The 15,124-nt window shown below is 40.9% G+C and overlaps 1 protein-coding gene across 1 annotated transcript in view; it reads left to right on the top strand.

Annotated features, from left to right (window-relative positions):
- The window catches only part of APP (amyloid beta precursor protein), a 217,069-nt gene that overhangs the window by 154,468 nt on the left and 47,477 nt on the right, over positions 1-15,124 (top strand). The window contains exons 9-11 of the mRNA XM_084283723.1: positions 699-773; positions 1,901-2,059; positions 13,595-13,723. Of these exons, the coding sequence (XP_084139849.1) occupies positions 699-773; positions 1,901-2,059; positions 13,595-13,723 (363 nt within the window). The remainder of the gene's footprint in view (positions 1-698; positions 774-1,900; positions 2,060-13,594; positions 13,724-15,124) is intronic.

Genomic DNA, 15,124 nt, shown 5'->3' with positions numbered 1-15,124 from the left:
GGTTTCAGATGTCACAAATGGCTAATTAAGAGTAACTTATTTCCTGATTACTGAAATACTGCCCTCTGTTCTGCAGGACATGGCCTCATATATTGCTGAAATGAATGATGCTGAAAGTTCTTCTAGATTATCTTTTCTGTCTGTGTTGTACTTGAGACAAAAATATATTCAGTTCTTGAAATGTTTGGCACCTGTTGTTGATCAGCCTAGCACAAATTGCATGTAATTCCTGATCTGTCCTACTCAAAGGCCAGTGAGTCCAAATAAATCTAAAAAAAGTGTGATTCCTCCCACCTCCTTCCCCCCCAGAAATGTCATTTAGTAGAAATTTGCTTCTTTTGACCAAGGGCATACACTAAGATGGAAACATTTTCCTTTTCGTCTGAGATGAAGAAGGGTTGGTGTGTTCACTGTAGAGACTTCCACTTCCTTTGCTTGAGGGGTGGTTGACTGCTGTGTAGCTTCACCGTGAAGTTTTATAAGAGCTTGGTACAGTGTTCAGACACAGTGGTTCAGTTTTTGTTTAATTTAATAACAGGATTCTGCCTTTGTTAAATGTTGTAACTGCTTTCTTATAGAGATAAAAGGAGGGGAGGAATATAAAAAGATGATTGTCTGAGCTACAGTGCTTGGCTGTTTCTGGGCCCTGAGACAAGAGAGGAAAATTTGAAAGTCACGCTCTGTGTTTTGTTTGTTAGGTCATGAGAGAATGGGAAGAAGCAGAACGCCAAGCAAAGAACTTGCCAAAGGCTGACAAGAAAGCTGTTATCCAGGTAAAGGAGAACGCTACTGCAACCTTACAGCTGGGGCTGCAGTTGAAATACAATGGGTGTGAGCGGTGGTATAATTTTAAAACATAATTATATGGGAATTTAATGTTATTTTCTGCTCTTGCTGTTGCTATCTTTGTTTCCAGCTGTTAGAGGCTGCTGGGTGTCTCTGTATTTAGCAGCCAATTTCTGGAACAGAAGTGCAGAACTAGTGAGTGTGTATGTAGAGAGAAAGAATTTGACTTGAATTTCTATTTGCCATCAGTGAGAACTGAAAGCTTTCACTGTGAGTCCTTCTCAAAATTTAGGATGTGATAAACTAATAAGCTGCAAGACCTAATCTCAAAGCAGAGATGAAAAATGTGATTTAAGGAAGGAATCACCATCAGTTTTATCTGAAAGAAACCCTCAGCCAGAAATTCTTTTATCCAAATAATACTATAATTCAAAATTTCTGACAAGCCAGACACTCCTTGAAACCCACTGTGGCTATGTTAGGTATTATTCAGTACTGCTAGGAGGAATTCAGTGCAAAATTATAAAAAGGTAATGCTGAGAACCAGACTGCATTGCATATTAAATCCCACAACATTGCTCTCTGTATATTTTGCCCAGTAAAACTTTTCCTTTATCGGAATGAGTTTGAGCTCATTTTTTCTTCCTGATAGCCAATTTGTAAGCAATTACAGTGACTCTGTATGGCTTGAATGTTTTGTTTGTGTTTTTTTTTGTTTTTTTTTTGTTTTTTTTCCCCCACCAGGTAGTTTTGTTTGTAAAGTCACTTTGGTACGTGGAAAGCCTTCATGATTACAGGAGGCAAGTGCTTGCCAAACTGCACCTTTTTCTAGGCTGAATTCCTTAGTGTTGAACAGTCTGAGGGGTCAAATGAAGGATTCACTGGTGGTTGTGCTGAAATGTTTGATTAATAAAATGTGGCCAGGTGTTCAGGAATAGAGGGCATCAGCAGTTCCTGCTGAAATCAATAAACAGTGCATTCAGTACAGAGATTGTGGAAGCCAAGGCAGACTGTCATGAGGAAGCATACTGGTGATTTGCAGACAAAAGTTTTCACATCTGTATTTGTCTGCTGATGTCTTCACTGTTCCTGTTGTGATGGGTGTTTTTTTCAGCATTTTCAGGAGAAAGTGGAATCACTGGAACAAGAAGCAGCAAATGAAAGACAACAGCTGGTGGAGACTCACATGGCACGGGTGGAAGCCATGCTGAATGACCGTCGCCGCATTGCTCTGGAGAACTATATCACAGCCCTGCAGACTGTCCCACCCAGAGTAAGTGCAATATCACAAGCCCCATTGGCTGTGTCACGGTCGCTTTAGTCATCCTGGGGAAAAAGAACGTATGCCAGGTGCCGTCCAGCTATTCAGCAGCCAGTGTGCACCATACAAGATCTACTGCGACTATCTATCAGTCAATTTCAAAGTTAAAAGTTTAGATTTAGTGTGTACATAAATACAGGTACAGGCACAGACCCCATCCGTCCGTCCGTCCGTCCGTCCATCCATCCATCCATCCATCCATATGTGCATGCATAAAGATACTTAGACAAAGAACACTGAAGTGATTTGGTTGCCTGAAATTGTAGCCTTTCACAGATCCTGCTAAAGGATGATGATACAGTCCCTCCAAGCGGCACACAATAGGATATTTCATATATTTCATTATGTTGAGAGGGAGCTTAAGGATGAGGATGCCTGTGTTCTTCTGGTTTGTGTGTTGAACTGTTCAGTGAAGGATGTTGTGAGGATTGTTGGATGGTATGAAGACACCACACTGGCAATTCATAGTTGTCCATGTTAGATGTGATGGCTATTTGTGGTGTAAACACTAAATTCAGAATGAGGATTTGGGTGGAATTTTTAATGATTGCATATCTGTGCTGCTTATATTTAATCCAAAACCAGATAGTTTATGACCTCCAGAAAAAGAGAATCTATGTGAACATTGTAGGGAAAGCAGTCAGATGTTTTATATACCTCTAATTTCTTGGACACTTCGTAGATGGAAAAAACATTACGTCACTGAAAGACTTTTGGGTCAGCAGTGTAAGATGTACCAATTGAATCCTGAATTTGGCATCACAGGGAATTACATTAATCTGATTACAATAGTAAAATTGCATTTTTTAAGCAAATTTCCTTCTGTAGAGAAACCGGCTTGTTCAGTGAGCATGGGAAAATGATCATCATCATCATTCTTTATCAACAAACTTCTTCTACACCTCATGCAGCAGAACTCTTGTTTTTACTGCATGCCAAGTAAAGGAATAATCTTGTGTTGTCCACCTGTCACATGGAAACTTCTGAGTAGCTGTATGAAGAGTTAATCTTTATTTTGCACCATAGCAATTTGTTGAAAATAAGACAAGTCTGTATTAATGTGGTAGATGATGTTGTTTGATCCAACTGCGAGATGCAATGTATTATAACCTTTGACTGTGGGGGTAGTGAAGGCTTGAACTCCAGTGTCTCACTGGCAGATACATTTGCAAGTTATGGACTGGTATGCAACTTCCTTTAGGAAACTGGAGTCTGCGGCTCAGAACTGAAAGTGAGATGTGGTGAGTGCACAGAAGGGCTGCAGGTTGCATTTGCTCTTTTGCTGTGTGGCTTTGAGTAGTTCACCACAGATACAATTTCACATTTCTCTTGCCAATCAGCTCTTGCAGTAAAGTTGAGCCTTGTACAAATGTAACGTTGTCTAAAAAGTATCCCAGAAAAATTATTTGATTTAAAGTAGTGCGTTGATCAGGCTGTCAGCTTGGTTCTACAGCTCTCTGGGGTTGTGGAAAGTAAGGATGAGGAGCACACATAAGAGCAGAATGGTCTCTTGAGCAGTCAAAATGTGCAACTTCACTCCTAGTGTAAGAGAACTTGACTTTTCATGTTTGTGGAATGCAGATGACATCTCCTGCAAAAAAAAAATAAATAAAGTGAACTGTAGTTGCAGAACTTCAAGGGGCAAAAATGTTAACACCGTCTTTGGGACCAGAAAAATCTGCATTTTATGTTTGGGTTGCATGTAGTCAGCTCCCAGGACATTTAAATTAATAATACATTAACTCTTTAAATAGGAGAGTGTTGGGCCTGAAAGACGGTGTCAATGAACACAATTTAATAGGTAACTCCATCAGAAATAAGTTTTGAAGACACTACTAAAGACTGGGATATATCCCATATTCTTGTCGCTTCAAAAACTGGTCACCCTGAAATGTGCAGGCGGCAAACAAGAAGGTAACGTCATATCAGAGTGCTACCTATGAAGGGGCTAATCGCAATTAAGTTGAAACTATTGAAGGATAACAGAAGCTCTTAGACTCTTAAGAGTCCCTTTACTAGTTTTGTTGAAGGTACTGTCCTTGCCAGCTCTATTTTGTTGCATGCTCTGTAGTTACTGACAGTTCAGATGTGCTTTTGAACTGCCAGTCAGGTGTGTGCCAAAACACAAGAAAAAACTGATCTTTAATTCAGCACGAGGATTTATCTGGTTTTGTTGTGAAGCAGAGGGTGAAACCTGAGCAGTGATTAATTATAGCTGAATGGCCTAATGAATGAGTCCAGTCTGGTAACCGCTTTTCAGGATAAGTTAAGGTGCCAGAAATTTGAATATATGCTAAATCCAAACTCTGGCTGCCTAGCCAAAGAGAAAATTGAATTAATGGAAAATTCAACTCTGATACCCCAGCTATATTTTTCTCTGGCAGAGAAATGGTTCCCTAGTAAGCTAAAAGGACATTTGATGCAATTGTGTGGTCTTTGGGAGAGTAAGTCATAACTTTACCGATGACTTGTTAAGTAATTTTAAAAAACGGAAAATTTTCTGAAGTTACGCACAAATGCTTTTAAGAACCCCCTTCTACTGCATGTTTCAAATTAAGTGCTTTGCTATGAATGTGTTTACTACAGAAGTAGATTCTGAATCACAGAGTCACAGAATGGTTTGGGTTGGAAGGAACCTTAAAGATCATCCAGTCCCAACACCCTGCCATGGGCAGGGACACCTCCCACCAGACCAGGTTGCCCAAAGCCCCATCCAGCCTGGCCTTGTACATCTCCAGGGATGGGGCACCATGGCTTCTCTGGGAAGTCTGTGCCAAGGCCTCATCTCCCTCTGAGTAAAGAATTTCTTCTGTAATTTCTTGTGTAATCTAAATCTCCCCTTGTTTAGTTTAAAGCCATTACCCCTTGTCCTATCACTGCACTCCCTGACAAGTCCCTCCCCAGCTTTCCTGCAGGCCCCGTTTAGGCACAGTCAGGCTGCTGTAAGGTCTCCCCAGAGCCTTCTCTTCTCCAGGCTGAACAACCCCAGCTCCCTCTGTCTTTCTTCACAGGTGAGGTGCTCCAGCCCTTGTATCATCTTCATGGCCCTCCTCTGGCCCATGTTCTAATATGTCCATGTTCTTCTTGTGCTGGGTCCCCAGAGATGAAGGCAGGGCTCCAGGTGGAGTCTCACGAGAACAGAGCAGAGGGGGAGAATCGCCTCCCTCACCCCGCTGGCCATGCAGTTCTTGTTGCAGCCCAGGATGGCTTTCCGGGCTGTAAGCACATGTTGCTGACTCATTTCAAGCTTTTCATCCACCAACACCCCCAAGTCCTTCTGCACAGGACTGCTCCGCAGAGCAGCTTTGGGGATTTTCCTGTCAAGTAAGCAAGCAAGCTGTTTCTGTTGTGCCAGGGAACATGCTCGACTACATGTGCTTCACGCTGTCCTCTACCTGTACAGCTGTCGGCGTATGTGTTTTCAGTGCCATTCTGCCTAAAACTACAAGTGTCTGGGAATACTTTATGAACAGCTTCAGTACTGGGCCAAAAAACTTAACTGCAGGATTTTTTCAGGCGTTATACAGATCATTGCCCAATGCCAGTGTCACAGGAGTTCATCGGGATACCAGTCTGAGCAGCAAGGTAGCCAGGGAGCATGCAGGAATGAAATTACGTAGCTTCAAGGTCTATTAGAACATAATTATGAGGAAAACCAAGTATTTGTACTGTTGTGTTCTCAAAAGCACTGCCACGCAGGCTGCCCAGAAACTTAAATTTGATCCTCATTCCTGATTCCTGAGGCAGCTTAGCTGTGCTGCTCTACTTTGTTGCCTTTGAAAATGGGGTGCAGCTGTTCGGTATCCAGTATCAAAATACCGTATTGTTTCATTCTGCTTGATGGTTTTACTATAGAAAAGGCGGATTAGCGGCAGTTGGAACTAATATGCTTCTAGTTTTTAAAACAGTTGGAGATTTTCCCCTTCATTTTGCAAGTTAAATAGAGGAATTCAAACGAATCAGTCTCTGCAAGCAACTTGGTTCTGTAATTTGCTTATATTTCCTTTTTCACATGCATGTCAAATTTACTTGGATTTATGTCTCCCTGTTAAATCTTCGGTGGTAACAGAGGCCTATTCTCTGTGGGAAGTCGGGGGGGAGATGTGGAGGAGAGATGGAGAAAAGAAATGCAGTTCACAGTGGTGAAATAAAGGGTTTCAGAGCAAGCAAACATACAGGAAATCTTTGAAAGGTAATTAATTAACCTCCTTACATTGTGCATCAAGTAAACTGAGCATATAATAATTAAAGCCAGTTTCTTCTACTTCAGAACTATTTTACCGAGATGTAAATTACTGTTGAACAGAACAGGGTAATTAAGATCAACCCTAGCATGTACATTAATCCATTTGAATTTATTTGCTGTATTTTTTTTTCTTGTCACCCTTACAATCCTTCAGGGTACCGTTTGTGCCTTGAGAGCAGTGTCTGTTCATGCAGGGAGAGCATAGTGTGGGCTGAAACTAGTTGAGTTCAGCTATTTGGACGTGGAAGGGGGATCTGCAGAGGGGCCCTTCCTCGGTGCCTCTGCATTCTGGAAGCTGGAAGCCTTTTCTGAGGCCAGCGAGGTTGCTGTGGAAATACGCAGTTGGAGGCAAGCCAAAGCGTCGCTGCCGATCTTGTGATAAAAATCCTTCTGTGCCTTAGGAGAGATCAGTTCAGCTCTAATACTCCACCCTGTATCCTGCTCCCCTAAATCTGTAAAGTTACAGATGTGGAATTTCTCACATACGCTCAGTTTTGTGGGATTTGTGAAATAGCATGGATTTCATCTTTGCTTTTAAACCAGGTCAGACAGAGAAACATGGTCACCTAAGTCAGTTTTCCAGTAGCTTCTGAGGCTTTTCAGTGAATAAAACCAGACTCTCTTGTTTTTTCCCTAGTCTGTGGGCTGGAGCATGTGGTATAGTCATACACCTAGTCTTGCCAGTAGGGTTTTTTATATGAGCTAACTGAAGACAGAAGAGGCAATTCCAGACGGGTATTAAGTTCTGCAAAACTTTGACAGAGTCATCATAGCTAAAATACAAAGTTTTAAAAGAGTGAACAGAGATCAAATTTATTTTAATTTGTCAAAGTCAAGTAAGTTCAAATCCTGAAAAGCAACTAACGAGATCGAATCAAATACTTTTCATTTTATTCTGCCTCAGGAAAAGTCCTTGGGAGAGAAGGCAAAGGGAAGTTCTGAGTACCGTTATAGCGATGTGTGTAGCAACACATTTCCTTACAAACTAGCAGAAATTATGAGAAGACATCTTTAACTCAACACAAAAGGTAGCTGGATGGGACTTTCACATGGGTGAAAAGTCTTGCATCATCCCAGTCAGCCTTTCTTGAATGTTCATAAAATGAACTGCATCAAACGTGATCCATAAGTTAATAACACGTCAAATAAAATACCTAATATGGTATATGAGGTATTCCTAATAAGTGAATGAAAAGAAGCAATTGTTGCACATTTCAAGAGCAGTAATCAGAAAGGACTGGCAATGGACCTTTCTCTAAAGGCAAGATGAAATTTCAGCATTGTGAAACTTGCCTTTCTGATCTAGAGGGGATTTTGATCAAAATTACAAGCCAGCTCAGAATTTCCCACGGAAGTTGCATGACACGGAGATGGGAGGTTGTATTTTAAATACACAGAAGTGCTTTAATATGATTTTCATGTTGTTTCTATGTAGTAAGTATTTTGGATTTCTATGGGGAGATTGTAAGTTATGTTTGTAACAATCCAAACTAAAGTTGATGTTTCCATTTTCCAAGCTCAGTGAAATTGCATTGTTTCACCACTCCCTTAAAATCTGAAGTGTCAGGCTAGGATCCATGTGGATATCGTATATGTGTACACAAAATATGCATATATTTTACCTGCTAGAAACTATTTGGGGCACTTTAGATCTCATCCTTTTGGGGGATTAGGAAGAGATCAGTGAATTACATTTTCTTGTAAATGACCTACAGAAAAGGTATGAAGTTTTCATTCTCTAAACTTGCAGATGTGAGTGAACCTACCTTGTCTCCGTTCCAAGGGAATTCATTACTAATGAAGCTGAAACTTAGAACTGAGAGAGAGTGTATAAAGAATTGTAAAGGTTGTGAGTTATTTTAGTTTTGTTATGTACAAATTATAAGAAACATTTTCTGCTAGCTAGAACAAAATCAAGGTGAATCCTTGCTAAGATGGCACAGATCTGTAGAGAATATAATCACTAAATATTCTCTATTTAAAATTTTGCGTGAACATCTTCAGGTGGGCTGCTTTTTGCAGGGCTCTCCTGCTCAGTTTGATAAACCAATACTATCATCCTAAGTCATGTTATGGTATGAGCGTTTTCTTCAAACAGTTTGCAAGTGTAAATTCATTTCCTCCAGAAGAGCTCAAAGTGCTTTTGAGCATTTAATGAAATATAGTTCTTGCCTTTTGTAATGCCTAAAAAGCTGAAGTGGAAAAAGAGCCTATGTTCTCCAGTGATTGATGCTGGGAACACCTTGCACATTTAAGGACAGAACAATCGTAGGCCAGCAGATCCCACTGGTGTGTGTTTGGAGATAACTGCAACAGTAATGTTTCCTTGTTAGAAAAAGGATTTCAGTGATCTCACCTCTAAGCTGATGCTACCTGAAATAAAGGCACCTTTAGCCACGCTGGATTGAAGAGTCAGTGGGGTTGGATCTCACCACCAGGTAGCCAGGTTGTCATCAGTGGTTTCTGCTTTGTTTAGACTTGTCTCATACAGCTGGAAACCTTTTAATAAATTGTCAGGATTGCATCTATCTATCCACAGAATAAATTGTCGTCTTAATAAGAGAATAGGCATATTCGCTACAGGGAAGTTATCTTTTTAATGGTGCTTTGTCAACCTAGATGGCCTGCATATTCCATGTAAGTAGTCTATGAATCTGCCTGCTGTGGAGTGAATGGGTTGAATACATGCAAGTCCCAACATACAGAAACTCTCTATAAAGTAATACTTCAATAACATTCTCCAGAATAAACAGGATTTGAGACTAACAACCAAAATACATCTGTTAGCCTGTCATGATGTCTTGTTGAAGGACTATGATCTGTCTGTGCTTAGTGTTAGATAAAAAGCAGGTGTTTGAGAAGGGGATCTTTAGAGTAAGTTTCATAGGAGTAAATGAAGTGTCCAAATGTGCTTGAAATACTCAGAAGCTGCATGTAACAGGAGACTTCAGACAGCTTCACTCTGCATCGCCCTGTGTCTGCTTATTAGATGTTTTTGTATAATTTTTCTACATTTGCTTAAATAATGAGTGTGTGCCAAGATGCTGTGGATTTAAGCTTCTTGCCAGCCAGACCAGAGTTTTCCAGTACTCAGTAACCAATATTATTCCTGACTGAACAGCATTCCTTGCTAAATGATAGCATTCTGGATGTAGTGCTGGATCCTGCTGCTTGGTAAGTCACTGGTCATTCTGGTTACTGGCTCAGTTGCAGATGTCAGCAGTGTTGGCCAGGGTAACTAAAAATATGGGGATAGTGGAAGTCATGTTGGGAGTATTCTGGCCTCTTTCAGAGGAACAAGCCGACAAGACAGATATAACCAAAAATAATGAAATTATTTCATGAGGCACTTAGGCAGCCCCTGGTGGCTGATTCAGGTTTAGTTATTCTGTGAGATATATTTTATAAGGTAACTACAGACATGGATATGTTGAGTTTTCCGTGACAACACATGCAGAAGAATTACAGATGCTAAAAGCAGAATGTTTTAATGAAGTTTGGCACTTGGTACATTACTTACGTAGAGCGAGAGGTGCAAAGCTGGCTCTGGCATCCATCAGCCATTTGTTCTTTTGTCATAGGCAGTGTCAGAGCTCACGCCTCAAAAACTTAAATTAGCTGATATTAGCAACACTTTCATTGATAATGTAATCTTGGGGCTCCTGCCTAGGGTTGAAGTAATAGATGGCCATGGACATAACAGCTTCAGCCACAGGGTTTGATGGCATCTTCTTAGCCTGTGGAGCTTTTCCCCACCTCTGTGCTAGACTGTTTGTTGGGGCCCCTCTGCTCTACTGTCAGAAGAGTTTATATCACTATTTGGTGCAAGAGGATTGGCAGAAAATCCCGGAGCAATAGATTTGGGGACAAATCCTAGTGCAAGTCTCTGTGCAAAAAGTGCGTGATAGGGTGGGATTTTTAAGCAGAACCAGTTCACTTCATAATGACTTTTAAAAGACAGTGTGTGTGCAATACAGTATGGAGATGGGACTTTGGGGTGAGAGATGTTTTTGCTGATCCACAAATTTGTTGAAAGTTTGTAAGCAGTAGGCCTACAATTCTAGGTGCGGAGGAGAAAAATCACTTTTGTCAGTTAAATTTATGGTCAGCAATAAAACTCGGTCTGCATTTATGGTGACAACACTCACATATGCAAAGCCCTGTGGAGGGCTGTGATAGCCAGGCACCAGCCCTGACAGGTTGGTTAGCCTTCAGCAAAGGCCCTGAAATCGTTAGGCAGCTGCATTTCAAAGGTAAAGGTGTGGGGAAGGTTGGAAGTCTGACTTGATCAAATGCATATGGGACATTTGGCAGCTATTTTAGGGCAAGGAAGCAGAGCTATTTTAATTTATGACAAATGTCCCAGGGATGTCACCACCTTTGTCTGATAAATTACCCACTGTATGACCTTAATGGTCAAGGCAGGGCATGTTTCCTAAAGGTTGCAATACAGAAGTTGTTGGAAATGCCAAGTATACATGCCAGGCAGGGTTCCTAAGTGAGTTTGGGTACCACTTCAGGGCAGCCTTAGTATGTGTGTACCTGAGCTCTTGATGTTCAGGGAATCCTATTGTTTTTATAGATGCCCACAGCCATCCTAGGAACTTCTGCATGGTGCAGTGCCTACCTGATTGTGATAGCCCTGTATGTCCGTGTGAGGAAACTAAATGCTTTCCAGCGATTTGTTAGCTTTAAATCACATTTTGTTAGAGTAACATCACTAGCTTTTAGGCAAAGTGAGATCACAAGATTGACCCTCAGAGTTAAAATGTGCATCTGGCTCGTTTTAAAAACACCAAAAAAAACCTGTAAGGAAACACCTTGCGTTTAGTAGATTTAATATTCTTTCTATATTTTCCTATATTTAAATCACAGTTTTCTGCTGCCATTACAGGAAGATTTCTCGGCCAGGCATGCTAAAGGCATCCATATCCATGTCTCCGTCATAGGGATAAGTCTGAGGCATTTCTCAGTGTTAGAAAATTCACTGAAAGTGGGCTGCCAATATACCCGAGTGACTACTACTGCTCGTGGTATTTGACAGGAATTTTCAAATTGTTGTCCTAGTAATAAGTCTACTTGTGACTCTTGATGTGAAAGTTTCACTGGTGTAGTGCAGTGAATTCAGACACACTGAGGGAAAATGAAAAATATACCCTGCTGGCATTAGACATGACACTTCAATTGGAGTATCTCTTGAAGAAATAGAACTTAATCCTTTTCTCTCTAATCTGCCATAACCTGCTATCTTGATGTGTCTTGGGAAAAAGAAAGCTGAAATGTCAGGAAAGGGAACAGTGTTTTCTATCTTCAAAATGCTGTTGTTGTAAACCTCACTGGTCTTGCAACCTTTGTTCCTATAAACCTTTACAGTTTGTATTTCAGTTTGTTTTGCTGTTGCCATAATGTTGTAAGGACTGCTTACTTCCCAGAATTTGTCCACAGTTTCTTGCAACCTTATCGCAGGGCGCTTGGCTTTTGGTGGCTTGGGGTTATTTCTTCATGAATGAGCTCTCAGTCATGGAGCCACTAAGTTTAATCCTTTGGTAGGGAACGGCTTCACATCTCTCTATTTCTACACAAAAAATCTTCTTCAAATAACCTTTGTTTTATTTTCTTCGGACATTTTAAAATCTATTGCCTATCTTAAGCTGAAGAGATTCTTAAATCTTAAAGCTCTGTAGCTTAGTATTCATCTCTTGTGTAAATGTTAAATTAGTTCAGGATCTATATTTGTCTGTGAATCTAAGTCTTAAAGCTCCAACTTCGCCCACGGTTCTTCCTTCTTCAGAAGACTGTGCACGGAGCTTCTGACACTTACTTTGTCACTTCCCTGCCTGCTCCCCGGTATCCCTGCCAGTGCCCAGCATGGCCACTCACCTCTTCTGCTCTTTCTTTAATTTCCCTCACAGTAAGATCACTGTACCCTTCCTTCTCATCTGTATCGGCTTCATTCCTTTCACTGTTCAGCAGCTTCAGGAAAGATGCACAAGCACAACGTTACAAGCAGAGTTGGCAAGGGGGCTTGGATTTCCAGAGTCATCATAAACACTGATGACTTAACCGAACACTAGAAAACACGTCCCTGTTTTGGCACGGTATTATTGTACAGAGTAGGAGAATACGTAGAAATACACCTTTCATAGCCATCACTGCTGTGGCATCAGTCTGTGTATATTTTTCATGTTCTCTTCAGCTATGGTTCTCTCCTCTGTTCCAATTCAATTGTATATCTTAAGTCATATATTTAACAGTTTTTACTAATTAAAACCACCTGCAATATATACATAGGCTAAGATTTTAAGAAAATTTGGCACCCAGGTTGGGTACTTTCAGAACCAACTAAGTGGCCCTTTTTTCTTTCTCTTAAACCTTTCCAGTCAGTGGCATATTCTAGATGTCTGCCTTCCATACCTCAGCTGTTCCTTTCCTCTTTCTTCTGCTGGTAAAGCAGTCGTGACAGGACAGAACAGTCTTGAATTTATTTAGTAAGTTTTGTAGTCGAGTCTGTTGATTATTCCTTGGCTTGGATAGAGTAGTGCTTTCAGATTGTCTTCTGTGCAGGTGTTGGGCAGGTTATTTACCTGCTGGTTTGAATCTGGGCGTGTGCATTCAGTTGTCTGTTGACAAAATGAGTTCTAGTCTTTTTTGTTGTCTCAGGTTTAACTGTAGTTGATGGACGTTGTTCCCAGTTGAATATTCAGCATAGTAGAGCGTATGTGAGGAATCTTTGAAATGCTTCTGTCAGAGTTCATTTTCCACAGCGTTTTCTAGATGGGATTTGCCTCGTAGTGGTTTTCAGTTGCAAAGATTGAAGCCTGGGTGATGGCGCTTTCTACAGTGGGGGGAGAGGAGAAGCAGAGTCTGATGGGGACAGTGGAAGCAGAGCCCAAAGGAAACTGATCATGGGTGTCTAGCATGTTGAGGTGTCAATGCTGTCTGTTGGGACAATAGCACAGCAGACAAAGAAACGCAACAGCCAGACTTTGTTTATGGTCAGGGAGGAAATCTGAGGGCCCAGCCCATCACTGTGTGCACCACCTACAGCTGCTGTTCAGCAGAGCATTGTGCCAGATGGGTTGAATGATGGAGTGTTCCCTGGGGAAGTCAGGCATGCTTTCAGAAGATGGCTCTTGCAGGTGCGAGCTGGCCAAGTGTTCTGGGGTACATCTCCAAGGTAAGGAACTGAAATATGTGTTTTCCTAAACTGAACTGATTTTTTTCCTGTTTCTTCCCCATAGCCTCGTCATGTATTCAACATGCTGAAGAAGTACGTGCGTGCTGAGCAGAAAGACAGACAGCATACTCTCAAACACTTTGAACACGTCCGCATGGTAGACCCAAAGAAAGCTGCCCAAATCAGATCTCAGGTAATCCCCACTGAGGGTTAGCGATGTCATGTTGTTCGTAACCATTGTGAAGTTTCTGTCAGCTTATTTAAATAAAAAAAAAATTGACTACTTTCCACAGACAGTTCTAGATGCAATAAAAAATAATTTGCTTTCCACCAGAAGATTAAGGCAAAGTGATGTAGGAACTGTGTGAGTATAATTTGTCTTTCGAGAAGAACTGAAAAGCAGGTTTTCTGTTTACCCAGACAGTGAGTCAGTCGTGGGCACTTCCCAAGGAGATCTCCAAAGCAGTTATACCCAGAACTTTTATTACTGCTTTGGTAGATAATACCTCTGGGAAAATGTCTATAATAGATCTAGCTACCACGTATGGTTATGCTTCATCCAGCTGAAGCAGCAGAACCAGAAGTGGTAGAGCCATCTGACTGCAACCAACCTTTCTGTAGTCATTGCAGAGGTACTTGTAGTGTCTATAAATATGATTACTGCAATGCACTTGAGTTTAACATGTTTTTTAAAATGTGCACAGAAGTTCATGACATTTTAACTGCTGAATGTTACTGCAGTCCTCAACGTTTGTGTTTTGGAACAGCTTTTATGTTGCCTTTGTAAATCATGGAGGGTGAGAAAGCAAAAAAGACTGAAGATGTAGCTGGCTTTCAAAACAGCAATTAAAATTGTAGGCACAACGGATAAGCTGTTAAGTGTGTGCTGTAATCTGCAGAATCTGCCTCTGTTCCCACTGCAGGATGCAACAGGAAGCTCTGTTCCAGCCACAGTTTTTGAACTGATTGGCATCGCTAAAAGCCAAATCAAAACCATATACCTCTTTGAATGACATGATTTGCATATTACATTTCTGAAACATCAATTTCAGCCAGACTTGTACATTGAGATCGTGCTGGCTTGAAATTGCTGGCATTAGAAATGCACACTATAACCATCTTCTGCAGTAATCTTAAACAGCTTTCCCACACTGTAAATGTTAAAGCATTTCCTTTTGCATCTAACATGATTTTTTAGTTTCTAGAACGTTGGATTATTTAATAACAGAAAACAGTGGAATTTTGCAGACAACATATTGTTTGGCAGCACAGGTGAAGAATGGAAACTGACATTTAGATACAAGAAGTACAGTGTATTGCTTAGTGTATTGCCATAGGAGTGCGTATTCTGTAATATCTTTGCTTCTTGAATTGGTTAGAAGGTTGGGAGAATGTAGGCTGGAGGAACTCTTGGGGAGTTTTATTTCAGTAGAAAATGAAAAACAAGATATTTTGTTGAAAGGCATGAATGCTTTATTTCAGTTTGAAGGAATCGTATCATTGTTTCATTGAAATTGCTGTCAGCAACCCATTTTCCTCTTTAGGCCTAACCGCCCTTGTCGGTGGTTTAAGTCTTCCAAGATGCACCTCAGTG

The sequence above is a fragment of the Netta rufina genome (genome assembly GCF_964035555.1).
Source record: "Netta rufina genome assembly, chromosome: 1".
Lineage (NCBI taxonomy): Eukaryota > Metazoa > Chordata > Aves > Anseriformes > Anatidae > Netta > Netta rufina.
The sequence above is the reverse complement of the archived record's forward strand: the minus strand, read 5'-3'. Positions and strand labels throughout refer to the sequence as shown.